Source organism: Mirounga angustirostris, unplaced genomic scaffold (genome assembly GCF_029215605.1).
Source record: "Mirounga angustirostris isolate CCGP_5_RB_7025 unplaced genomic scaffold, mMirAng1.0.hap1 SCAF_4, whole genome shotgun sequence".
Lineage (NCBI taxonomy): Eukaryota > Metazoa > Chordata > Mammalia > Carnivora > Phocidae > Mirounga > Mirounga angustirostris.
Window position 1 is genome coordinate 109,153,186 of NW_026991712.1, and position 27,731 is coordinate 109,180,916.

General features: G+C 36.8%; 1 protein-coding gene across 1 annotated transcript in view; it reads left to right on the top strand.

The window, feature by feature from the left end:
* DPYD (dihydropyrimidine dehydrogenase) overlaps positions 1-27,731 on the top strand; it is an 800,443-nt gene that overhangs the window by 504,452 nt on the left and 268,260 nt on the right. The window contains exons 15-16 of the mRNA XM_045897134.3: positions 19,188-19,256; positions 27,508-27,591. Coding sequence (XP_045753090.1) covers positions 19,188-19,256; positions 27,508-27,591 — 153 coding nt within the window. The remainder of the gene's footprint in view (positions 1-19,187; positions 19,257-27,507; positions 27,592-27,731) is intronic.

The following is a 27,731-nucleotide window of genomic DNA, read 5'->3' on the forward strand; positions in this document are numbered from 1 at the left end:
GGAGCCTAGGAGCTAAAACAAAATAGTACCTTCAAAGTTAAAAATGATTACGGATCAAACTTATGGATAAGACAAATCAGACAACAAAGCATTTACTCAGTCAGTGATTCTGGAAGGACCTAGCGCTGTCACTGTCTACCACAGTCACTGGATACATTTCATCTCACCTATTCCAGTTTGTAGCTCTACAGGAGCCATTGACAAGACAATAAGTTTCTGCACCACATTACATGAGTGAGAGGCTAATTCATGTGAATTTAGTCCTTGTAGGTAAGTGGAATGACACACTTTGAAGTCCTTTCAAAGCTATAAGGAATTAGATTGCCCTCTTTGTTAAGCATCCTATATTGTGACATATTTTTCAGGTTTAACAAAAACTGATTTAATACCAAAATCTGGCAAGATGAGAACTGGAAAAGTCAGTGGTCCTTAAGCATCAGGATTATTGGATTGCTCTTGCTATCCTAATCATTTTCTTCATCTTTTTTATAGTAAGATGATATTGAAGAGCTGTCATATCTACTATTCAGGAGTGTAGCTAATACATGTAAGACACTATACATAGGAAAATAATACCCCATCAAAGGGGTATAAACTTGCTGGGCAGACAGGACAGACACATACAAAATAACAATTAACTAAAAAAGACATTACTTCATAAAATCCGTATCTTTACATGTTGTACATGCTGCAGTAGTAAACACATACACACTTGCTAATATAATTATATCACAGAGAAGGGGTGCAGGGATGTCAGGAAAAACATCATCAGTGATAAGACATGGATGACTCCATATTATTGATAAGTATCTCATTTAAAGGTGGAAAACTTAGGAAGCTTAGTAGTTTTTATGATTTTAAATAAACTCTTGTTTCCAGGGTGGAAAGTACAGAAAAAAATCAACTGATTAAATTAGAATCAATCGCTACTATGACACTTGATTCAGTAAGGAAGTCCTTGAAAAATACGTAGATTGATAGTAGTTTTCCCATCTTTTCACCCTACAAGTCTCCTGGAGTTTTTTTTTTGTTTTTCCCTTAAAGAATCTTTTTCCTTCTTTCTTATAGCTCAAACCCTCCATGAAGGGTTGCTTCATATGAAGTATAAACAGCCATGCTACTAGTACAGAAATTTTAATTTGTTAAAGGTAAATTTAGCAAAAGAGTAGTGAAGGTTGATGAGTTTGTTTGTTTTTTTTTTAAAGAATGAAATACCTAGTTTAATAATGATTATTTAGAGTGGCCTAAAAAAAGATTCACTGACAAAATTATTTAAGATGAATTGACCAGATGAAGAAGCTGACCCTTTAAACCAGACCAAAAGCCAAGGCAGGCAATAGAAATGATTCAATGCAGCTTTCTGTTAGCAAGCTTAGTAAGATATAGGTTGTGAACTAAAATGCTTCGCTCCTAGAACGACTTGACTCTTAGAAATTTTATAGTTACAACATATTGGGCAGTAAGAAATGGAGTGGGGCAGAGTAATTGTATATGTGAAGAAAAACACTATTAAGGCACAAGTATCTTAGATGAGCATCTTGTGCTGCTAGTTAGAAAGTCAAGTTAATTTTCCACCATGGGTCCCTTCTGATGCACGTCAGAAAAATGGTGCTATGAAACTGACACCATGCCAAAACTATACATGTCCTTTAACACATGAAATGTGGTCACTAATTTGCTTTGAGTGAATTTTCCGTGGCATTTCTTAGAGACTGTAAGTATAAGATAGAGATAGCATCCTATATAATGAGATTCATAGCACCAACAGCATATTTGCTCAGGAATTTTGGTATAGGGAGTCCTTTACCAGAAATTGCTTGTGCATTCAACCAAGGCTGGTAACCAACTGATAGAAAGATTAATTGTAGTACATTACAATTTGAAAAGAAGGACTTTGCCTAGAAAGGACAAAAATTTGTAAATTTTGTCCTTTACAAATTTATCTAAATTTGTAAAATTTGTATAATAAGATTTTTTTCTTCCAATTTATAGGATTTTTAATGTGTGTGTCTGTGTGTGTCTGTGTGTGTGTGTGTGTCTATGTATCTCTTTTGGCTGAGTTATTTGGGCTCATAGGTGGCTGTTTCATTGTAGAGTTATCGGGGTAGTTAACTGAGGGGAAAATGTATATGTGTATGTGTGTATATAATCTGTGTATGTTTTCTATGTATGTATACGCATATATTATTCACATAGATAATTTGGAGGAATATAGTGTACACTTAGCAAATGCATAAATCTCTCTGGCTTGGCTGAATAATTTCTACTGAGAAATAATACTCCAAGTTATTAGAATATATTTAAAGAGAAAAAGGAAAGAGATTGCTTAGCCTGATTCAAGAGGCATACCCATGAGTATCTTGAGGAAAAGAAAAAAAAAAAAAAAACCTCTTGACAGTAACCACCTACTATATTGTGAATTCTTCATAAAGAAACAAAAGAAATCTGTATCACTCTGAAAGTATTCTGAAGGAAACACTTTATACTGTACTATAGCACAAAAAGTTTTTTACTAAGAAGATGGATTAGATGACCAGGAGGACTACTACATTTCTATCTCTCTTTCTTCCTATCTGTCCCTCATTGAATACTTTTGTCTCAAGAAGGAACAGCATGGTGCCAAAAGAAGCTTCCCCTGGGTCTTTATAATCTGTATTCATTCTTTTATTTAGTAAAAATGTAAGAGGTTTTTCTTTTGCTTTTATACTTTTTGTTCCAAACACAAGGCCAGGAACCATTTGGCCTTTGTTCTTGGTAGTTGAAAAATGTAGCATATGGTAAACCTTTTCACTGAATAGGCATTCACGATCATGCATGTGAAAATGCATTAGAAGAATTTATGAGACATGTGGGGACATGGACTGCATCTGAGACTAAAATCCTCATCACAAGCTTTTATAGGAGTCTACTATGATGACTTGATGGTGGGGGAGGGAAGGATACCTCTCTTTTCCTTCGTTAAATGATAGAACAATTGGTGGTGGTTGTAAATAATTCAAAAGGGTCTGAACCAGACTTTGTCTTTTAAATTGAATTATTCTAGAGACTGTTCTTTGCCTTATTGTAAGTAATTAAAACAATCAGTGCTATAGTTTTTATAATATGTTTTGAAAATATATAGAAAATATTTAAAAAGAAAGCATTTGATGACCCAAAATTTCAGTCTTATACCTTTTTCCCCAGCTCTTGTTTGTGTTTATCTGTATGCAATAATTCCTAAGACAAGTGAATGCTTATAAATTTATTTTTTAAAGAAACTTTCAAATTGGCAAATCTTATATATAGTAAGAAAAATGTATAATCTACCCTTAATTTAGAGGATTACAAACCCCAGCCATACAATTACTTCATTTTAAAAGGCTACTTTTCTCCTATGTGTTTTGAAAGTTTCCAAGATCATGTAATTATATGTGGGAGACAGGAGGAAGAGATTACAAAACAAACATCTCATTGTTTTTCCTTAAAAACAGCATTGATATCAACATCTGTGCATTCATGAGCAAACCAGAAAATATGAACATTTAAGAGAAAAAAATACTTTATTTTCAAACTTTCAATATATTATTGTGAAAAACATCAAATTTTAAACTCTGCAAAAATCCTTCAGAGTTTGCTTTGGATTAGAATTGCTAATGCATTGATTATAGACAAAAGTGACTTTAGCCCAGAATTTAAGTGGTTGATACTGGAATTAGAAAATTTTATGAAATGACTAGTTAGAGCAAAGAAATTTGGGGATTTTTTTCCAATGTGATTAATGAGGTGTATACCCTTTGCGTGCATTGCAAATATTAGTGCATATGTATTATCTTAGAAGTATATAAGTAGGCTTGAATACCATTTCTTGATTTTAATTAGGTTACATTACCTTTTGAGTATCTTCATATAACAGGTAATGTGAATTTAACAGGGACTTTGTTGTACACTCTGTTTTATTTTTATAGTATGCAAATAAGGACCAAATGCCAACACATTCATTATGCTGTATAAAGTTTATACCAGAAAGGCTCCAATCACTTTGAAAAAGGTCCTGTCATTATTTCTATTGTAAATCAGTATGTCAAGCTTCTGAGAAGGAACATTTTGAACTGAAATATGGAATATAGATGAAATCCTAAGATGTTTACAGAGTGTGTGAGGCATTTTAGTTGATTGTTGTCAACAGCATATTAAGGCAAGGGAATCATTTATCAATATTCAGTGATACAATGAATGTTTTATTAATTGAGTATCATTAATCATTATCCTGAAAAGCAAAGCATTTTAGAGGATTTGTTTCTATTGCTGTTTACCAAGGTGCCCATTGTTGGCAGGTGTGACAGCTTAAAATGGAGGAGGTGAAAGTGCATGAGTCCATACATAGCTCCCTGTATGGAAAGGTCAGATTGACGTGACGGAATTGGTGGGGATGGGACATGTTGAACAGGAAAAAAGGAGAGCAGAAAAGAAGTGAAAATTTGTGTAAGAAGAGTACACAGGACCATTGGTTTATTCAGTCAGCCAATTTTCCCTCAGCTTCTTCTCTACTGAAGGAGATGGCCTCAGGGGGAGGAAAGGTGGTGAGTGAGTATTTACAGAAGTGCATAGCAGAAACACGGATGCAATGGAAATACTTAAGTCTCATGCAGAACATTATAAGAAAGGCTGACAGCTTGGTGGTTTAGAATGCATGCCCTTTAGACCTCTCAGGTAAAGAGCATGATTCCTAACTCCCACCCCACTCCCCAACCCTTCCTTCCCCAACATTGCAGCCGGTCTCAGCATGCACTCTATCTTTAACATGGCATCTGTTTAGAATAGCGGCCCTCTTTGGATCTGTCAAATCAGGGATATATATACATGGTTGTGGATCACAGTTCTTAGAATTTTTTCTGGGTAAATAGGAAAAAAATTTTAGTCTCAATTCTGATAAAGCAATGTGAGCCAAGAAACATAACTTAATAAAAAGGTGTCCTAGATATTAGTGAATTTCCTAGCATTTCAGTGAAATCTAAAAATATTCTTAAATATCTATAAAATATGAATCTATCTATAAAATTTTATTCTGTGGATCCATTCCTTTTTTAAAAATATGTTAATTTACAAATATAAAATGCCCACAGTGTGACAGTATAGAAAGATCAAAGGAGCATATAAAGATGCTTTCTACCCTTTCCAAGGACATATTTTTAAAAGTCTTATCTGTGGATGTTTAAAACCAAAGTATTGCACTACTTCAAAATGTCATTGTTTGCACTCTAATTGTAGAAAATGGCAAATCTGAATATGACATTATTCTCTTAGTCATAAAAATTATCATCGGATTTCATTGAAAAGTATTTAATGTCAAATACACAACACCATGTAATTCTCAGAATAATCACTATGAAATAAGTGTGGTAACCCAAATCATTCCCATTTTATAGATCAGGTAGCTGACGCAGAAAGACAAATAATATGTTTGTATACGATGACTCATTTCCCAAGTGTGGGGCATCTACTACATGCCAGCACTGTTTTGTATCCAAAACAACAATTCTTACTCTAGTGGAGTTTACATTCCAGCTGAGGGGAGAAAGACATTAAATATAGTAAATAAGAAAATGATAGAAAGTGCAATGGCAAAGAAAATAGGGCTGGGAGGGGATGGTTTGCAGTCTTTACAATAGAGTGTCACTGAGGCAACGCCATTTGAGCAGAGACTGGAAGGAGGTGTGGGGGAGTACCTGTGGATGTATGGGAAAGAATATGTAATGTGGAGGGAGCAGCCAGGGCACAGTCTTCCAACAGTGAACAGCACGTCCCACAGTGAATTGAATTTAAGCTGTCCTATAGAATTTCTGTAAATTAGTAACATATATTTGGAAAAGAGTAAGTTGTGTGTTTTTAGAAGTCCTTGACTTCTTAAAAGCATTGCATTTAACAAGCATATATTGCACATCAACTATGTTATTTATTTCTTCATTCAACAAATCTTTTGTGAGTCCCTCATAGGGGTCAAGGACTTTGGTAAACAGAACAGGCAGTCTCAGCCCACAAGAGAGATATATGCTGAGATAGAAGACCTAGCCTATGTCCTCCAGAAGCTTACCATCCAGTACTTAAGACATGATACCACTAACTCACACAACAGAATTATCTAACTGAATGTGCATTAAACATGCAGTTATAGTTAATGAGATCAAAAGAGCTACATCTCATAAAATAATTAAAATAACACTTAGTATTTACATAAAAGTTTCATTTGGGAATTTAAAGTCTTTACAGAAAATGTTTCAATAATCTTTACAACACCCATGTGCTATATGTATGGTATTGGAAGAAGTGCCCAAACTATTTAATGCAGTGCATCATTCGATGTAATTATCTTGAGTCTTCATTACTTTCTTTTTAACTTCTTTTTTTTTAAATTCCTATATTACATTTTAGCACTGTATTAATTATTAGCCTTATTAATTTATAAAAGCAATTCATTAAATGCAGATTTGTTATAGCCTCTAAATAGAAAAAGTTTAGAAATGGAATATAGGTGCTTCATAACATTTTTCAAATCAGCCCTTTTATGTGTCTTTGAAAGGCTGTATTCCTGAATGAACCACATTAAAACAAGCAATGTTTTATGACCTTTTAAGTAAAAGCAAAATGAAATCTCATATACAGTTTTATGTAGGAAACACACCTTTTTTGTGTGTACAGTAAATTCAAATCTCATGGTTTCAGTTGACTTACTGCAACCGCAGTGAAGGGTCAAGAGTGATAGAACAACTCGAATCCAATTAATCATCTTAGATTAAAGTCAGTGCCAAAGTCATGCTATGAAGACAGTAAATGGCTTATAGGTATAAAAATATATGGTAGTCATGGTAGTTTCATATATGTGTTTATTCTCCATGATTGCAGCAAATACAATAATCTTTATAGGGATGAACCAGAAAATTTTTAAAAATTAATAATAAAATAACAAAAGGCCATCCTTCCTTCTATAGATATTTATTTATAAAGTACATTAGGTGCTATGCAATGCTGAATTAAATGATAAAAAGCAAAGGTGAATAAAAATTAGCATGTTCTTCCATTGAATGGCATAAGAGAAGACATTGGTATAAATAAAAACGCATCTGGGAGGCACTGTGACAGGAACTGGAATAGAAATAAATGCACTGCGCTCAAATACCCAATAAAAACAGTGATTCTATCTCAGGGATCATTGAGGTGGTATGAGAGAAATTAGCTCTGAGTTAGACCTTGAAGAATAAATAGGAGATATACTGTGAGAGGAATAGGGTGGTACTCTTAAGGAGAAAGACCAGCATGGGGGATGTCCTAAAAAGACATCTGGTGGTCAGTATAGACAGGGGACTCAGTTTGGTGTGTCAAGATATAGAACAGCAGTGGATCTGGGGCCAGGTTGTAAAGGGCCTGCACTATCCTATCTTCATTCCTTAACATGTTTAAGTTCTTAGGAAACAGTGAATCACTCATTAGGTGTTGCTCGCTTGGTCTTCCCTCTGACTTTATGATTTCCTAGGCAGTTCCATCTGCCTATCAAGCGTAGATGGTATTCATGGAGTTACATTGAAATCATGCATTGGCCAAGAACATCAAAATAAGGTTAGCCTCTGAGAATGCAAGTAATAAAAACTGTCATACATTGAATGAAATCCACCAAGTGTAAAAATAAACCCACAAGGTTTTCTATAAATGTATGATTAAGGAACACAGAAAAATGATTCAGAGAAAAAAAAATATTATAGCCAGATAATTCAAGACTTGGATTTACTCTTATTAGCTGAACAACCATGAGTAGTTGTTTAACCTCTTGAAATAAGTTTTGTTTTTTTCCTATCTGTAAAATGGGGTTGATAATTTCTATATTGTCATGTTGTTCTAAGGATTAGAGATATTCATGTGAAATGCTTAACACAGGGCTTGGTACGTGTCAGTACACAACATGGGCTTCACCCCAAATTTAGTGGATTGGAACAACTATTAATTTAGTTCAGAATTCTGTGTGTTAGCAATTTGGGCTGGACTAAGCTGGATGGTTCTTGTCTCAGCTCATGTCACTTTATCTGTAGTCAACTTCCAGGTGGGCTAGGGGCTAGCTGGTCTTTGGTGGCCTCAGCTAGATGGCTCATCCCTGTTCCATGTGCTCTGATCCTATAACAGGCTGTGCCAGCTTGATCACATGGCTAGGCAGGACTTCAGCAGAGTCAGCAGAAGAGGACAATGCCTCTTCAAGCCTTGGTTTGGCACTTGCACAACATTGGTTTTGCCATGTTCTGTTGATCAAAACAAGTCACAAAGTCAGTCCAGATTCCAGGGGTGGGTAAATAAATCGCCCACTTGATGGGTTAGCTGCACAGTGACATTGCAAAGGAACATGAATACAGGGAGAGGAACACTTTTTTTTTTTTTCCCTGAGTACTCTACCACAAGAGGGTTAAGGATGCAAAATCAACTGGAATCTCTAATGTAAATTGAAAGGATAGGAAATCAATATGGTATAGTCTTAATGTAGTAGAGAGGAACTTGGAGGCAAAAGACCTGAACTTGATCCTTGCTTCTGCTATTGATTAACTTGACCCTGGTAAAATAAATGATCTGTGCTCATTATTCTCAGTATAAGGTTTTATAAATTCAAAATTATTGTGTGGAATAAATGAGATAATGTGTCAGAAAATGTGTATTAAGTGTACATATACAAATATATATAATGAATTATTATTCTTTGATATAAAATATACTTTATGAGAGGTTTCTGAACCTCTTACCTTATACCACCTATCTGTCCTTCTCATTCTCTCTCTAGAATGTAGAAATTTACTTACATTTAGATATTGGGATTGGTAATAAAAATGTACATTACTTGGAATTCCATTTCTCAGCTACCTGTTCCAGTATTCCTTTGAAACAAATATTTATTGAATCCCACTTATGTACAAGGTTTAATATTAGGTGCTAGAGATATAGAGAATGAAAAAAGCCCTGTCCCCCAAAACTTCAGGTATATTTTGAAAAACACACAAACAACAGTTTAATGTAATATGATAAATGTTGTAACAGAGAAATGGAAAGGATGCTGTGGGTTTTCAGAAGAGGGAGGCCTGACATATTCAGGGGGGCAGGGTACACAGGGAAGGCTTTCTAGAGAAGGTAATGTTCAAATGAGAAGCAGGAATTTACTGGCTAGAATAATCTAAAATTCAGATCCAAATGCCCAGCTGGTTGGAGACCATGGTTTTAGACCCTTGCCTGGATAAACCTGGTTCATGCCTTTGCACCCAGCTCCATTCCCCCATGAAGTATATCCATTCATTTCCCCCAACACTAAATTACTTGAGATTTCTTAGAGTATATTCCTTAAACATGGCATCCCATGCCTTTGCTTCTGTTGCTCACTCCACCTGGAATACTCTTGCCTCTTTTATTTCTAATCAGTTTCCAATAAACACCCATGGATGATTTCCGAATCTAGTAAGAGTTGCTTTTCTAGGATATCTTCCCTGATTTACACAGGTATAAATAATCACCCTTCCTTTCTGCTCTCATTATATCCTGGCTCATACAGTATAATTATTGTTGTATCAATTTACATATGTCTGCTTTATTATACCATATGCTCCTAGAGCACAGGGACCATTGCTTATTCATTCAGACAAAAGGAATAGACATATGGTCAGGAGAATGAAGAATACATGTTACATTCAGAAAGAACAGTAATTCAATGTGGTTGGAGTAAAAGTAGCATTGTGGTCTTGTATAGCTAGCTTATTAAAAAATTGGACTTTATCCTGAAGTTGGAGTTGAAAAAGAAGTGTGATATGATCAGGTTTGTGTCTTTAGAAGGATCTGCCAGATGGCAGAGGCTGAAAAGAGAGATAGGGAGACTAATAAGAAAGCTACTTCAGTAATCCAGGGGAGCAATGGTGAAGATCTTAACTAAGACAGTCATGATGAAGAATCAGAAATACTTAGAAGAGATCATTGGGAAGTAAACTAGAGCAGTACTTCTCAAACTTCCCTGTGCATAGAATTACCCGGAGATCATTGAAAGACCCTGATACCTAGGCCTAACTACATACAAATGACCTTAGAATTCTTAGGGTTATTATTATTATTAATTATTATTATTACTGTTGTCTCCAGGGGATTTCAAAGCTTAGCTAAGTTTGAGAACCAGTGGACTGGAGTATACTTGGTGTAGGCAATGAGAAAGGAAGAGAGAAAAGAAATGTCCTAGTTTTCTAACTTGGGATGAAAGGGTGGAGTATATTTAACATGAAGAAATAAGCAAATTCGGGGCAGAGAAGTGTAAGTTTGATTTTTGGCAAATTGAATCTGGGGGTTAAAAGGTAGTTGGATATGCTGTTCTTGAACTTAGGAGAAAGATAGAGGTTGGAGGTGTACACTTTATAAATTTTTTACATACAAATATTATCTGAAATCATGGTGAATGTGATGTCTAAGAATGTGTATGAAGTGATACTAAAAGAGGACCACGAGTAGACCCTGGGGGCATCATCATGTAAAAGGTGGCCAGAGTTAGAAGAGCCTGAGAAGGAACAAGAAAAATACAAGTAAGGAAAGGAGGTATCTCCAAACCTCATAATGGAGGAGGGTTTCAGCAAGCTGGAGTGGTTCACTGTCTAAGTGCTGAAGAGAGTTCCAGTAAAGATTTGTGTGGAAAAGTATCTAATATATTTGTTGAGGTCACTGGTGACCTTGCGGAGATGATGTCTAGGGACAAAAACTAGATAAAATATATAAAGAAGTGATCAAAAGAAGAGGAAAAAGCAGCCATTACTATAGTTCCTGAATAGTCTAGTGTTTTGTTTTGTTTTGTTTTTTTCCTGTTCTAATGGAAAACATCTGATTTTTCTATGGAAACTATGTGCATATTTGTTTAACTTGAAATATGACTTTTCTATGTTAGGAATAGTTGTATAAGCAACACATTTGTTAGTCCCAAAATAAACAAAGAAATGATGAGTTTTTAAATAATATGAAAAGACAACTTTAAGAATATTCTTCTCATCTGCATACATTAAATAAGCAACACCCATATAAAATTTGAAGAACTTACAAATTTCACTTTTAATGTCCTATTCTCAATGTGTACATTTTAGGAAAATTGTACCAATCTCACTTTTGCTTATTTGTACTACACTATAAAGAACAGTTAAAATTTGAATGTTGTACAGTTAATTAATATTTAATAAACATTTTCTTAGTTTAAATGTCTTTGAAAATCACATGTCTCATGCTATTTTTCCTCCTGGATATAATCCCAGTAGTGTTAAGGGATAATATTATTAAATTGTTTGACAAAACCTAACTCAGCTACTTGTAATTTACAGTTGTTCACCTTTGTCACTTCACAGTTTTTCCCTACTAAAAAATTTAAGTTGTCTTGAAGCTGAGTTGTTGACTGAATTTCCAATGTAGTTCATAGTATAGTTATAGAATACCAAAACAGTGTTGCCAACATAAGTGTTAAAGCATACACTTTAAGTAAATGGGAGTTTGAGGAGATAGCCAGCTTGTAACCAGTTCGGAGTTTTATGTTGTTCTTCACCTTAATTTCTGATGTGCAAACTTTATTATAATTCAGTTTGAAAAAAATGCTTAATAAAATCATTTTATTATTTCCATAAGAGTAATTTTAAAAATAATTTAATCATGAATTGTGATTCTTTAATTTAAAAGTTAGGAAGGATGACAATAGAAGCATTCAATAATGTTTTTTGTTTGCTTTTTTTTCAGAATAAGTGTCCTATTTTTAACTTTTGAGGGATTTTTCTAGGACAAACAACATGCAAAATTTGATTCATAAATTATTATAGCTGGCATTTTATATGCTTTAGAACATTAATGTATCATAGCAATTAGATGTCTACACAAAGAGTATACATTTTAAGTTATATTCAGTAGTCATGAATCAAAATGAAAGTCAAGCTATGTAAAAATGCAATTTAAAAATATTCTTTATAAAGCAGAATTAGGTATAAGAATGTCCTTTCATGAAACACATCACATTTTAATGACCAAAGCACCAAAAACCAGTCTTTTTTTTTTAAAGATTTTTTTATTTATTCATTCACGACACAGAGATACAGAGAGAGAGAGAGAGAGAGAGAGAATATGAGCAGGGGGAGAAGCAGAGGAAGGGGGAGAAGCAGGCCCACCGCTGAGCAGGGAGCCTGATGCAGGGCTCGATCCCAGCACCCTGGGATCATGACCAGAGCCGAAGGCAGACGCTTAACCATCTGAGCTACCCAGGTGCCCCTAAAAACCAGTCTTGATAAGATGGGTCTCAATTATAAAACATTCTGTAAAACAGGGGCTCTGATCTGTGTTCCAGTGTTCTAAATCATATTATCCTTTTGCTTTTACTAATTAATCTCCCTTTCCAGAAACATTGCCAATCCTGATTAAGTACATGTGCCTTCATGGCATAGGAATCTTAACCATGAGCTCTTGGTAAACTTGCTTTCCCATTTTCTTGGATGACAGCTCAAGTACTCCCATCTCTCCCCCATATTTTTAAATCTCTATCCCCCATTCTCTTTCCTGTCAAGAGACCTCATCTACTACTTAAGAAAATGTAAACACCAGGAAGGATAATTTCACCTTTTCCATACCAAATCTAGAAACTCAAGTGTATCCATACCTATTTTTTTGTCTCTACTTTTCTCTTCCACTCCATCAAACTGGAAACAGTGCCTCTGCTCTTATCAGAGGTTACTTCCTCTACTTATGCAATGGATTCATCATCACCTCTCACCTTCTCAACAGGTTCTTCCTCTTTTCCAGATCATTCCCACAAGCATAAAAACATACTCAAATATGGCCTATTAAAAAAACCATCTCTCACTAAACTTCCCATAACTCTTCATCTACTGCCCCATTTATCTTTTGACTAGCCTACCAAAATCTTGGGAGAGATGTGTGTATCACTTCTCTCCACTTCATATTCTGTTCACTCAGACTATTCCAGTCTGACTGCTGTTCCCTTTGCTTCACTGAAACCCTTCTTGCAAAGGTTACCAATGGTTTCTGTATTGCCAAACTGCATGGACAATTCTCTGTTCTCTTATGCAAACTCTCAGAAGTATTCACCAGAGTGGGTTGCTCTTTACTTTTTGGAACACTTCCGCCTCTTGGCATTTGTGACATCACATTCTCAGGAGGCATCCCGGGCCCTCTTTTTATCTGTTTCATTCTCTTCCCTTTGAAGTCACCTAACCAGGTAGCTTTAAATACTGTTATATGTTGAATTTTCTAAAATGGACACCTTCATCCCTTCCCTCTTTAGTGAATTCTAGATTTATGAATACAGTGATACAATTTATGTCCTCACTAATGAGATGCTTACTAGACATTTTATGTGTAAAATATTAAAACTGAACCTCTTAATAATCCCCCACTAGTTATTTTCCCAGGCCTTGTTCCATCTCAGTAAAGTGTCTACATTCTACTCAGTAGTTCAAGCCAGTAATCTAGGGGTTATCCTTAATCTCTCCTTTTCTCTCATCTTCTGAATCTAACCACTGACCAGTCTTATTGGTTCCAGCTCAGAACTGTCCACCTCTCTGCATCTCCATGGATATTATGCAAGGCACATTATTTCAACCTAACTTGTAGGGACAAGTTTTCATCCTAAAACACCTTCACTCCATTCCCTCTAATTTAGTGAAAAGCATCTTTTGCAAATGTAGATCAGATTATTTTATCACTCTCCTTTAAACCTTTCACTGTCCTCCATTGCTCCTATAATAAAACCCAAACTCCCACAGGGTTCAGCTCCCAGAGATTTGGCTACTGCCTGCTTTTCTCATTTTCTCTTATATTCTTCTTGCCCTAGCATGAAACTCCATCCATGTGGCCTTCGATTTTTCTTAAATATGCCATGCTCATTCCCACTTCGGTGTCTTGTGTACATGTACTTTCCTCTACTTAGAATGCCAGTTGTCACCCAATTCCCCATCCCATTCTTCAGTGTAAGATGCCTTCTTATCTTCCATATGTCAACTTGCAGAGCCCTTTACTGACCATTGTCTGATATGGCACTACGTACCCTCGTGATGTCCTCTATAATGCCTTCCTAACAATAATCTTGACCTGGGAAGATTCCTAATAATGCTTTTTTAAAAACTTGTTATGATTATTTTCCCTCCCTAAAATGTAAGCTTCAGGAAGGCAGGGACTTTTTCTGTTTTATCACTTTTGAGTTAGAATAGTTATGGGTACATAGTACAAGAAATACTGGTTGAATGTTCAATAGAAAAGACTCTAAGTCCATGTCTTAAACTCTTTTGTATGTCATTTGGTGTCTACCTCACAGTACATGCTCACTTTCCTTATTAATTGACCGACTGACATTGTTTGAATCTCCCACTAGACTGTATATCATAAAATGTAGGATGTAGTTCAAACACTACATAGCATTTGGCTTTTACATATGAACTCTTCCAATAATGTTTTAAAATATGAGTTATAAAAAATGGAGCACTGGGGCACCTGGGTGGTGCAGTTGGTTGAGTGTCCACCTCTTGGTTCCAGCTCAGGGCAGATCTCAGGGTCATGAGATGGAGCCCTGAGTTGGGCTCCATGCTCAACACAGAATCGGCTTGAGATTCTCTCTACCTCTCCCTCTGGCCCTCCCACTTGTGCTCCCTCTCTCTCTAAAATAAGTAAACAAATCTTTTAAAAAATGGAGCACAAAAATGGTGTAATTTAAGTGAAAAATTGGCAAAAGTTACTCTAATTTTAAAAAAAGTTTCGTTTGATATGTATTTCTGGCAATATTGCATGATGTTTCACAATATAAAATAACCATCAATTCTCTTTTTTCAGAGGAAAAAGAAAACTTATTCTCTCTTGCTTGACTAAAAACCAAGCACAGTAAAACACTGAAGGGCTTTCTAATCATCAAAGAAAGATTAAGTCATGCCCAGTGTCCTTTTAGTGTTAATATCTTTCAGCCTGACCCTTTGAAAAATCCTAATATCTTTTAATAAAGAATAAAATGATGGGGGGGTCATCTTTATTCCACTGAAATAGAATGTCACCACATATTTTCCCAAAACATCCCTTGGTTTTAGATTAAGGATATTTAAACTATGAAGACAATTTGGCATTTTAAAAATAAGGTATAAAGTTATTTTTCCCCTTAAATTTACTTGACTGTCAAAAAAATTGCTTAGGGGCGCCTGGGTGGCTCAGTCGTTAAGCGTCTGCCTTCGGCTCAGGTCATGATCCCAGGGTCCTGGGATCGAGTCCCACATCGGGCTCCCTGCTCAGCAGGAAGCCTGCTTCTCGCTCTCCCACTCCCCCTGCTTGTGTTCCTGCTCTCGCTATCTCTCTCTCTGTCAAATAAATAAATAAAATCTTTAAAAAAAAAATTGCTTAGGAAGTTATTTCAAAAGTGCCAATTTTAGTTTTGCCTGTAATAGTTGTCAAGATGCTAAGTGAAAGAAACCAGAATATAACTTGAATTTTCTTGAGCCAAAAGTGGTGTTAGTTTACACATACAGATACATTAGTGGTACACCTGGCTTGAAAGTGGCAGTAGCATGGATCTCTTCCCATCACGCATTCTCTACCTTCCTGTGTCTGCTTTATTTTTCCCTAGTGCAACTAGCTTTGGGTGGAGGTGGCAGGATGGGTGAGGTGAAGGGTCAGTCCGTGGTCGCCAGTTGCTCTGAACACCATTCCAGTTTAGGAACCAATGAGAGAAAAAATCATTTATCTTCCCAGCTCCAGTGCAGGACTTTGGTGAGAGCAGAATAGCTGATCACAATGATTAGCCCTGTTGGAGATACTTTGTCAGTTTTTGGGGCAAGAATGTAGAGTCTGTTACAGATGAGGAAAGAACAGGCTAGTGCTTGGCTGCTCAGAGCACACAAATAAAACCTACCTCTGCCTATTAACATAATGTTTCTTTCCCACGTGTGATCACCCCTCTTCAATGACAGCCCACCCAAAATCATTCTCAGTCACTGCATTCCAAGGCATTTGGTTGCACCAGCACTCTTGATGTTCAGGACAATTCTCTAGGTAATATTTATTTCTCTCCGTCAAGCCCAAATGTGGCTTCTCATGATCCTCAGGACTTGTAGGGCAAATGATGACTTTAACCAACCCTGGCACAATCAATATGTATTTCAAGCAATAACAGCTTTATCAAAATTAAAATGGCCATTTGGTAAAGTGGAACCAGGTTAGACACTAGTTGAGAGCGTATATCATATCCTGTTGTCAGTGCTAGTAAACATTACCTCCATGGCAGTGGATTTCTTTGATCAGCCTATCTGCCTAGCTGGGTCCTGCCCACTAGAAGGATCTTCCCTGTTGTCCCCCATGCAGCCAAAGAGAGGCACTGGAGAGGAGAATGTTGTGCTGATTTGGCACCCACTTCATATTTGTATGGGAATGTGAACTTGGGGATTACTTTGTCATAATTGGAGGCATGTTTGGTTTTTGTTTTTGTTTTTTGTCTTATCTTGATTTAAGTAATAAAACTCCCTAAAAACCTTGGTCTATTGTTTGTCACTTTAACCATAGAAGAACTGGTATCTAAAGCTAAAATCATTTTTTTCATTTTGAATCTTTGGATCTAACCTTGCCTTTAATGTTTGAGCAACAAGCCTAGGGGCTCCACCCATTTCCTAAATCTTCGTATTTACGGTTTTTTAGTTTTGGGGTTTTTTTGTTTTAAGATTTTTATTTATTTGACAGAGAGAGAGAGAGAGCACAAGCAGAGGGGAGCAGCAGAGGGAGAAGCAGAGGGAGAAATAGGCTCCCCACTGAGCAAGGAGCCAGATGTGGGACTTGATTCCAGGACCCTGGGATCTTGACCTGAGCTGAAGGCAGATGCTTAACTCACTGAGCCATCCAGGTGCCTGTATTAACTGTTTTGTTTTTAAAATTTGTTTGTTTTGTTTTTACTGACCTTGAAGCCACTGAGAACAATAGGAATCTGTCCCACCTGCCCCCAGTTGATTTTCCTCTCAATTGGAGTCCCTTATTTTTTCATGCAAGGGATATTCACCAGGAGGTATTAGTTTGGTCCTAGAAGATCTGGTGTACCCTGTGGTATTCCTCAGTGGTCCGTTTCAAACTGGGGAGCGGGGCAGGATATCCCTGAGATCTCAGATGATGTGGAAAGGGCAGAAAGATTATTTCTTAGCTGAAGGTTCATAATTTATCCTGGTGACCCTTTTTTAGTTTGCAAATGGGCAAGCATGGAATTTGACTCCCCCCCCCCCCTTCTTTTAGACACTAGAGAAAAGGCCATGGATCATTATTACATTTTTCTCCAAATTCTTAAAAGCTGCATCCTCGCTGGACACAAATGTTGAATCCTGAACTCGTCCCCAAATAATTAGGCATTCTCAAGTGTCCTCCTTTGTTCATCATTTACTTTCTCCCCTTTGTTCCTCTCTCTAAAGAGGAGTCTATCTGAACCTGGCTTCTTATTTCTCATCATTGTCCCACCTTTGTCTGACTAATGTTCTGAGATTTCTCTCAGTCCCTCAGATGCAGACTCTCAAGTCTTTTGATTCGTCTTTCTCAATTGCTCCTTTTAGGACATAAGTCCTGTGTATTTTAACATCTGACCCTTTTTCCGTCACCAAACCAACACCCGCATTAGCCCTGCTCACTCTTTACTTTGACTCATAGTAATTATTTGCCAACAGTTTTCATCAGTTGTTTTTTTCCCTTCTCTGACTCATGATATTCATTTCTGCTTACTTTTAAAAGGATGAGCTGATAAGGCAACTCCCCTAAATCTTTGGTGACCTCGTTCACTTATTCACTCAGTCTTATTGTGTGCCAAACACCATGCTGGTTATTGTAGATAAAATGCTGAATGATGCAGAGTAGTCCCAGCTCCCATGGAGATGATAATCTCTCAGGAGAGAAAAAATTAACTCAACGTTACAGACAGGCTTGTTGTCTTCATGGTTTTCAGAACTCTCTCCAATATGGTCACAACTTATTTTCTGTTTCTCTCAATGTCGAAAGCATTCATCCGACTTTTGCAACATATCTTTGTTTTGTTTTCTAGACATATATAAAAAAAGCTGCAGTGGTAAGAGCATAAGGACTTTGAGTGGACTCTTCCACTAGAATCTGTGACTTTAGGCTTGGCACAAACTCTTTGCGTCTCAATCTCAGTCTTTAAATGTTAATGATAAAAAGTTACTGATGTGTATTGAATACTTATTTTGGGCCAGCAAAATCTAGTGGTTAAAAGCACAGACTCCCGGTCAAACTGCCTAGGTCTGAGTCCTGCCTCTGCTTCTTATTAGCTATGTGACTTTTACATCTCAGTGCCTCAGCACCTTCATCTGTAAAATGGGAAGAATAATGTTGGGAATGATTAAGTGAGTGAAGTAAAAACCATTAAAACAGTACCTAGCACATCATGAGGGCTATATAAGTTTTTAGCAATTTCTGTTACCACTTTTCTGGGTAGGTAGTACAATTATCCATATTTAACCAATGAAGAAACTAAATGATTTGCCTACACAGTAAGTGACAGAGTCAGGGTTCTAATCTGGACATTCCGGCTTCAGAGCAGGTAGAAGTAACTACTACTCTGTATAGCCTCTATTATAGGCTTACTATAAGACTATGGTTAAATAATCAACATTTAACAAAGTTTAAAACTATAATGCACTATGAATATGTAAGGTATTATTATCCTTGTAATAAGATATGACTGAAGAAGACACTAATTTATTTCTTTTCCATATCCTTTAACTTTCAGCTATACCAGTAATTATATTAATGAAGATTTCCATGTCATTGTATAATTTAGACAACCCTTTCACATACACAAATTTATGTGATTCCCACTATCACTTTCTGAGGTTGGCAAAGTCAGTATCATTATCTCCATTTTAAAAATGAGAATGCTTAGGATCAGAGAAGTTAAGTAACTTACATAAGAATTCAAAGGTAGTAAATGAGAAAGTCTCTAACCTAAGTCTGAAGCCCTGAATCTCATCCTTTGCCTCACCATAATACACTGCTGTTTTTAAATAATTTGTCTTTCAACAGATCAAAAACTAATTTTTATGATATGCTTTACCATTATAAACATATATGTGTAAATATTAATATACCCTTGTGTGCAAAACACACTTGTGTACAACCATTTGAACTGACATTCTTTCCTTTTTTTCCTTTTGAAGATTGTGATTGCTAGCATCATGTGCAGTTATAGCAAAAATGACTGGATGGAACTTTCCAAAATGGCTGAGGTAATGATTTCTTTAGTATATATTTATTTTATTTCTTCTCTTCCATTTTTATTAGTTTTAAATAAAAAGCTGCCATGAAAAATAGCCCAGTAGAAGTAAAATTGAATGGAAAATGGTAACTTAAAACATTTCTATTATAATTTGTTTACCCTGTGTTTTCATTAAAATGATGGAAATGTAAATATAAAAGGAATCTATTCTATAAAAGTGGTCCCTTGGATTTCACACACTACCTAAAAATCCTTTATTCTTTGAATCCATATACTCTTTATTTGCATATTAAGCAAATTGTATATTATGATGGATGCCATGATAAAATTTAATTCTACCTTTGAGAGTGTAACAGGATCTTACCTTGCCTTTAGGCAAACTAGTTTGACAGCGAGAAGAAATTTTGAATATAAAACTCTTGAATATTTAAAATATAAAAGGTTCATTTAATACTATTCTAGTTTGAATACAGACATGCATAAAATGGTAAGACAGAATGCTCCTGAATGGAACACTAGTCAGCAGGTTTTCTACAATATAAATTGAATCTTGCACAAATGCAAACAACTAACCATGTGCCTCAAATTTGTATTTCAAATGGAAAAATACATACCTAAAATTGTACATTTATATCCATCATGCTGTCATGAAAAATATTCTAGACAGCTTTAGCTGAGGTTTTTTGAAAACCGCTCAGAAATGTAGAAGACTACATCTAACAATACTTATATACTAATGACTCTACATTATAAAATACTATGAAACCTTTTATGGTGTTCAAAAATTGTACATTTTATTTGGATATCTTAATACTGTGAGGGGGAAAAATGACTTCTGGGACTTAAGGGGGTGAAATTAAACATGATCAGTAATTGGCTTCATGATCTTTGATGCTGAGGCCACTTTATACATGAATTTACCTAATTGACCATGAAATTTTCTACAGAACCTATGCTTGGCATGAGCTTTGCCCATTCTAAGCTGACTATGATGAATGGCGTTATCATGCTGCTTGCCTCTGTCTTTCTGTAGAATAAGATACTTTAAATATTTTCTTCAGTGATGAGCATCAACTTTTAAATAAGCAAATTTTACTTTCAAAACCTTTAATTAGTAACATACTAACCAACTTAAAGGTGCTTTTTACATTTCTCACATTCTATATCTAGTTTCTTTAATTTCAGTTTTATTTAATATCATTTTCTAAGTACGCATAGCAAAAAAAAAGAAAGAAAAAGAACAACAAAAACAAAAGAAAGGAGGAGAAAAAGAAGGAAAAATATTTTAAAAAGGAGAAGTTATGCTTTCCTTTCAGTCAAACCAGTCTGTAGAATCTTTCCACAGGAAAGCAATCTACATATCAAGAAGGTCAACCTATAGATGGTGTCAATTAAAAAAAAATCTTCCCTATAATCTTAAAATATGAACTGTCCCTGGGCGTATCACCTGAAGAAGCTCTCCCCAGGCCTCCACATCCCCTGGAGGGCAACATTAGGTAGCATGATTCCTCATAGCTCCTCTGGTAGGAACCCCATAATGCTTTATAGAATCAGTAGTTGGTTTTGTCTTTATGAATGCATGCTTCAAAACAGATTAAAACAGACTTTTTTTTTTTTTTTTTTTTTACATTGGAAGAGCCCACATTAAAACAAACCAACAAAAACAAAAAAGTATTTGAGCCAAAGTTACTGTACCACTTACAATGTACATTTCTTTGGGGGTGGTGATAATGGGCGGTAAGAAATCAAAGATATCGCACCAGCTGTTCTAGCACCAGTTTTAAGTTCAACAAATGACTTAATGTGGTGATGAATATACTTTAAATTCATGAAGTTCCTCTCCTTATAGTAGATTAATTTTTGAATTACACAATAGGGAACTGAGGAAGTCTGTTATGAGCTCTTTACTATTAGATCTGAAAACAGAAACGACACATGTGTTACAGCAGGACAGATCCAAATCCGTACCAGAACCTGAAAAAGTAAAGACGGAGAAACTCTGTGTCAGAATGAAAGTTTGTGCAAGGAACGATCATTATTATTTGTTTATTTGTTTCACCAGAGGCTACCACTCTATTTTCCTATTCTAAACAAACATTTAAGACCATGTAGGTGGTTAAAAAAAAATAGAACCTAGGTACATTCTTAAAATATGGTAAATTCAACTGAATGCTTTTTTTTAATATATATCCAGTGTATCTTCTTTATCATGTGCATATTTTTAAGAAAGTTTTGTGTTCTTCTAGAAATAGAACCATACTGAACCAAGGGTTCCTTTTCACTCTAACCCAAGAATGACCACACTTTTAATGTCATCTTTTATGTATTCTTCAACTTGGTTTGAATTTGTTGTTTTTTGAACACCAGGAAAAAGAAGTGACCTCTGGAAAAGTTTTCACAGCTTGGTGTCAAATCAGTAGCATTGTTAGGGTCTGCTCAGGTTTTCGGTATCTGATCACAGGCTTTCCTCCTTTTCTGGGTCACAGATGACCTATTCCAATTCCATGCAAAGGAAGATCTGTGAAGCACCTACTGTGTGCATGGTCTCTTGCCAGCCAAAACAAAGGTGAATAAGACATAGCCTCAGCTGTATCAGAAAGATACCATTCAGAAAGATCAGAAAGACACCAAACTGAACCATACTGAAAACTCACGATATCAGGTCTTACATAGATCTTGATCTCATTTTAATAGATCTTGGATCCATTTCTTTCTCAATGTGCATTAGCTTAGAAAACAGAGCTCACATCAAAGTTCACGTGAAGATGCTTGACTGAAGGCTACAACCCCAGAGCAGTATGAGTGGGGAGAAAAGGGAAATGGGATAGGAAGAAGGGAAAGCAGAGCCTGTGTGGTGCATGGCAGAGCTGGCTCCCACTTCCCAAGGAAATGGAGCTGATGGCTCAGTCACGCGGGACAGAGAACGCCACGTGAAATCGTCCTGCCTCCCAACAGCTTAGAGGAGAAGAAGGGTGAGAGATGTACCTACTACTTCCTTTCTGTCTACTTGCTTGGACTGGTCAAATTTCACACCCCAGGGCTTTCCTTTCCTCGGCCCTTCTGGGGGATTGTGTATCCTGCCCCTTTCGGGCCGCCGCTAAGGAAGTCACATGCCACACCATGTTGTGAAATGTTTCTTGTGTGGTGTTTCTTGTGAGATGTTGTGAGATCTAAACCCAGAACTGGAGGGAAAAGTCCGAGCCCCCTGGTCGGGCCTGGCTGGGCACTGGCATTCCTGGAGATGCTGCTGGGACGGGCACGGACGGCTGAGGCAAAGCGCCGCTTTCGTGCCGAGGGAGCTGTGAGAGCTGGCCATGCCGGGAGTTGTGAGAACGGCAATAGGGCCTGCAGTCCCTTTTTAAGTGAGTGGCAAAAGCTTGAGTGGCAAGTAAGGCCATCAGATTCAAAGCAGCGTATAAATTGAGTGTGGCTCCATAGGCATCTCTGCCACCCCAATCCCAGTTTATCTGAGATAGCGCCACTCATCTTCTTGCCCTCAATCCATCCAAAGTCTTCCCACTATCTTTCTCAAGATGCAAACTCCTTGACTTGACCTGGACGTGCTACATAGTCTGGCCCCTGCTTGTCTCCCCAGTGTTATCCTCAGTTTGTTGTCCACGTTCCACACCCACTGGCCTTCTTTTACTCCTCTGACATGCTTCCAGCTGAGAGCCTTTGCTCTTCCCTTGGCCTGGAATATTCTTTCTTGCTCACAGAATGTTCTCTCTTTCTCACCTCTGAGTGCCCTGACCAGTAGGTTAAACCCTCTGTCTTGCTCCTTCTAAGCTCCTGTCCTCAGAAGCCAACTTACCATTAAAACTAATGAAACATAAGCTTCAGGCCCCTTACTTGCCCAAGTCACTTCCAAGCCCCTGTACCTAAATTTCGTATTTGTAATTTTAATTAATTTTTTTCTTAAAAAAGGTTCCCCAATTTGTTTAAGCTTTAGGCTCCCCAGAATCTAGGTGTACCTCTGCCTGTGCTTTTCCTTTGTGGCATTTAATTAAGTAATCAGCAATGGTGTCATTAGCTCTTTAACGTCTGTCCTGCTTATTACAATGCAGTCTCCTTGGGGGTACAGACTCCTGACTGGTTTACTGCTTAATCTCCAAATCCAAGCACAGGGCTTTGCTTATCAGTGGGTATCTGTCAAATATTTGTTGAAGTAAAATAGGGGTACAGAGCTGGTGTAGTGACATGTGACAAACAAAAAGGAAGCAATTACAGAATAAATGAGAAGAGTGGCACTTTATTTGGCACTAATGAACTTGAGGTAATTGACATACAAAGTAGAAGGTTTTAAGTCAAGGATCTGATGAGGGATTGCCAAAGGTCTGACCGTGATTGGTAGGATGACACAAGGAAGGTCCAGGGGAAAGACAGGTATCAAAACCAAGTGACCACACTATTCCTAGCAGAGGGTCCAAACAAACCACTTAAAAGCCAGATTCTTACCATTTTTTAACATGAATCTGGGCTAGCAGCGTGTTGTGAAATTAAGTTGATGTTAGAGTGAGGAGATCTCAAGTACGCTGACGTAGAAAGCAGATAGGTGTATTACAGAAATGTGTAGTAGCAGGTGGGTATAAGTCCCTGCAGAGTGACAGTTAGCAGGACAGAATGCGATCAGGAAAGGTGGACGCGTCCTTGAGGACAAGAGATAGTCACTGACTTAGTGTCCAGTGAGACCCAAGCCCGTTCAGGGTTAACCTTTGCCAAATCCAATTCAGAGTGGTTTAAGATCCCGAACTTGTGTCTCCAGTTTGGGATAGTTGAGGCTAGATGACAGTGTTACTATGTAGAGAGTCAACATTGGACATTTTATATTCTTTTAACAGACGAAAGTAAGAGAAAATTCAAGAAGTGTACCTTTTGTGTCCCACCAAGGGAACACCCTCCTGACCCTCTGGGGCTCTGATTCTTTTTGCCAGCTCCCACCTCCCATGGAAGCCTTCCTTCCCACTTGGGCTCTGATATACTACAGCAGCCCCCCCCCCCCGCCATGGACATCCATCTTATTGTTCTCGGGCTCTGATACCCCACGCTGGGCTCTCAAGGCTCCTCCTATATCCTCTTGGTCAGCTACCTTGCTCTCCCACCCAATGACTTTAAAATTACATTGATCAGGAAGGAAGGGAGAAGTAAGAAAGGGAGAAGAGGAGAACTTTGTATCTGATTTCGTTGTATATACTGTACAAAGGTTTGTGGTTTTGCTACCTTAGTTTTTCTGAGAGTTTTTATAAAGTGATTCAGAATTTTAGAAACTACACTGCTACCACTATTCTGATAATTACTTAGTATTGTTTTTTTTCCCCTTTCCTTTCCCCCTCACCTGCTGAAGTATAAATGGTTACTTTAAATCCTTTTATAGAAGACTGGGGAAGGACAGGTTGGAGATTCTAATTGGATGGCTGGATGGACAGACAGAGAAACTGATAGACAATAATTGCTTATACTTGCATAATATTTACTATAGTCCAATGGCACTGTTCTAAGTCATTCACTTTTATTAAGCTTATAACTCAAAAAAGCAACCTATGAGTTACTTCGATGGTTTTCTGCTTTTTGGAGACAAGGAAACTGAAGCGAAGGAGAGTCAAATAATATGCCCAAGACCACACATGTAGTAGGTAGTAAAAGTGGGATTCAAACCCATGAAATCTGCCTCCAGAGTTGCGGCTATTAACATAGACATTCTCCTTCGTATAAATAAATGGGTGATAAGTAGATAATGTATGAAATTAGAAACAGCAGATTTTCTATGTCATGGCCTTCACTAGAGTACTTTATTGTGTAATCATTTAGGTGAGGTAGAATAAACTCTGGGCTAAGTGAGTAAACTAAAAAGCTGTGACTAACAGGAGTCAGAATGCATGCCCAGGTTCAGTTAATTTAACATTTCATGCTAATTCAGCAATTAAGGCTTTTTGAATGCATATAGTTGCTTGGAAATGGAATTAACCGCCTTTTAAGGTGGTATACATCCTGTGATGAGAATATTCAAGCAGAGGCCAAATGAATGTTTTCTGTCTCTTGGTGTCACCTTACGCAGGATTATCTCAGTTTTGAGATAATCAAAGGCCCTTTCAGATGTGTTTGGTGGGTCGATGTTTGTAGATATACATAATACTGGGGAAATCTTTATTAATTAGTCTCTGAAAAGCCTTTAACGGGGATAGGTGGTTTTACAAGATTTTAATTTTACTTCAAGTTTAGAAGCTTTAAGGATGTCAAATGTTACAACTTCTTAACACACTGTACCAACTCCAGCCTTGGAATTAGTGATTGCTAATAAGTTTTGATAGTAAGAACACAGGCTCTGGACTCAAAATGCTTGGTTTCAAAACCCTACTCTCACTTACAAGATGTGAGATATTAAGCAAGTCCCTTGAACTCTTTGTAACCTCTATTTTATCATTTGTAAAATGGGAATAATGATATATCCCACTGCAAAGAGCTTACTAGTAAAGTATCTGGCGTATTTTAAGCACTCAATAAATGTTAGTTATTATCATCTACTATCACAGCTAATTGTAAGCTTCCACTTACATTTTAAGAAAGATGAAGATGTATAATGTAAATATGTATACAGATGCCACCTAAAGTTTATCTAATCCAAAATGTTGTTGAACTGATTTACTATTAATTGCTGCATTTCAGCTAAATAAAGAAGTCCAAAGGAAATATTTGAAATAACTAAGACTAAAAAAAAGGGCAATACTGTATATAATTGCAATGTACAATCTTTTAATTAAGCTGGTAATTCCCACATGATATGGTTTTTAGATAGGTCCTATTATGTACGGTTTATACTTGAGTAGTTGAACACAAAGATTAACTGACTTCCTAAAGCATCCCCCATTCCTTAGCAGATCTGGGATTAGAACCCAGAATTTAGGCTGTGCTTTGTTCATGCTTACCACCCAATCAGCAGGGGAAAAAAAGTAGCATGATTCATGGTAATGTTCAGATAATATGAAGCATTTTAAAACTGAATTAGGGAATCAAAAGCCATAATGAAACCGTATTAGAAAAAAGGCTGGATGATGAAATGAGCTCTCACAAATGTGCAAAAGAAAAAGCAGACTCACTAATGAATAAGATGGGTAGGAAAGTCGACTGAGATATAGCTAACTAGAATTCTTCAGTTTGTTGAGGTCCCACTTAAAATTTATAAAGCAGGAAGAAAGAGGCTAAAATTTTGAACAATCAGGAAAAACAGTGAGCCCTTGAAGACAGAAACAGCTGTTGGCCTAAAGAAAGGTCTGTGATACACTTAGAAAGCAGTGAACTCTATTTTTAAGCCTTTGTGTGATGTGACAGACATGTTTAATGTTACGGAAATGGACTCAAGCCTCTAGTTGACCTTACTAAAAAGAAATTGTGGCATTGGAGAAATTCTAGAAGTTAGGTAAAATAATATACAAACTTGAATCGTTTATAGTTTATCCCCCATCCCTCCGGTTACCATATTAAACTATTAAAAAAGTGTTTTGCTTGTTCTTAAGAGTTTTTCACAGAAGACTGGTCAAGAATTCTATGATTCTTCACATAGTCTAAGAATACTTCGAGTTAACTATTGTGTTCATTTTTGCAGGACCCATTTGTATATTAATGAATTAATGAGCTAAATTAGAAGGAATCCTATTTAATTATTATAGACAAAATTATTTGCACTTCATGTTTCTTATCATGGACTTATTTTCAATGCAACACAATTGATTCTTAGTTAAAAAACATTTTAAATTTTGCTTGTATGCATTCCAGGTAGCCTACTACATTTTTCTTTGCACTACGACTTCCAGTACCAATTATCCAGAATTAGTAAGATTTGTATCTATAAAAATAGAAGCTGTGTAAGGAAGACTAAATGTGATGTCAAACAGATCTGGATTAAAATCTGTGCTGTGTCACTTAACATACCAGGTTTGTCACGAACTCCCCTGTGCTTCGGTTTCCTTGTCTGCAGAATCGGTGTCCTACTAATCCAAGGACTATGAGAATCAGAGATAACAAATACAAAGCACATAGAGCAGTGAGTGTCCTCTTACAAGCACCGAAGGAATACTTGCCGTTGTATCGTTGTTACAGATGACTCTCATTTGAGAGTCAGAATACACCTCACAAGTTAGCTATCAGGCAGAAAATGGAAGAGTTTAAATTTGACAAATGTGACCTCTGCTGAATTACCAATGGTGAAAGCGTATCGAGACGCAAATAAAGCTTTGCCTTTTCTTGCATTTTCCTTCCATATTGTCAAGGCTTCTGGAGCAGATGCCCTGGAGTTAAATTTATCCTGTCCACATGGCATGGGAGAAAGAGGAATGGGCCTGGCCTGCGGGCAGGTAAGGACCTCAACCGCTACCATCACCATCACGTATTTCTGGGGGGACAAGAACAGGCCCCTGTATGGATGGTAACTCTACCTTAGGCAAGGAGATGTGTGGATCAGGTGACTGGCTTGAGACTTCCAGGTCTGCATTGT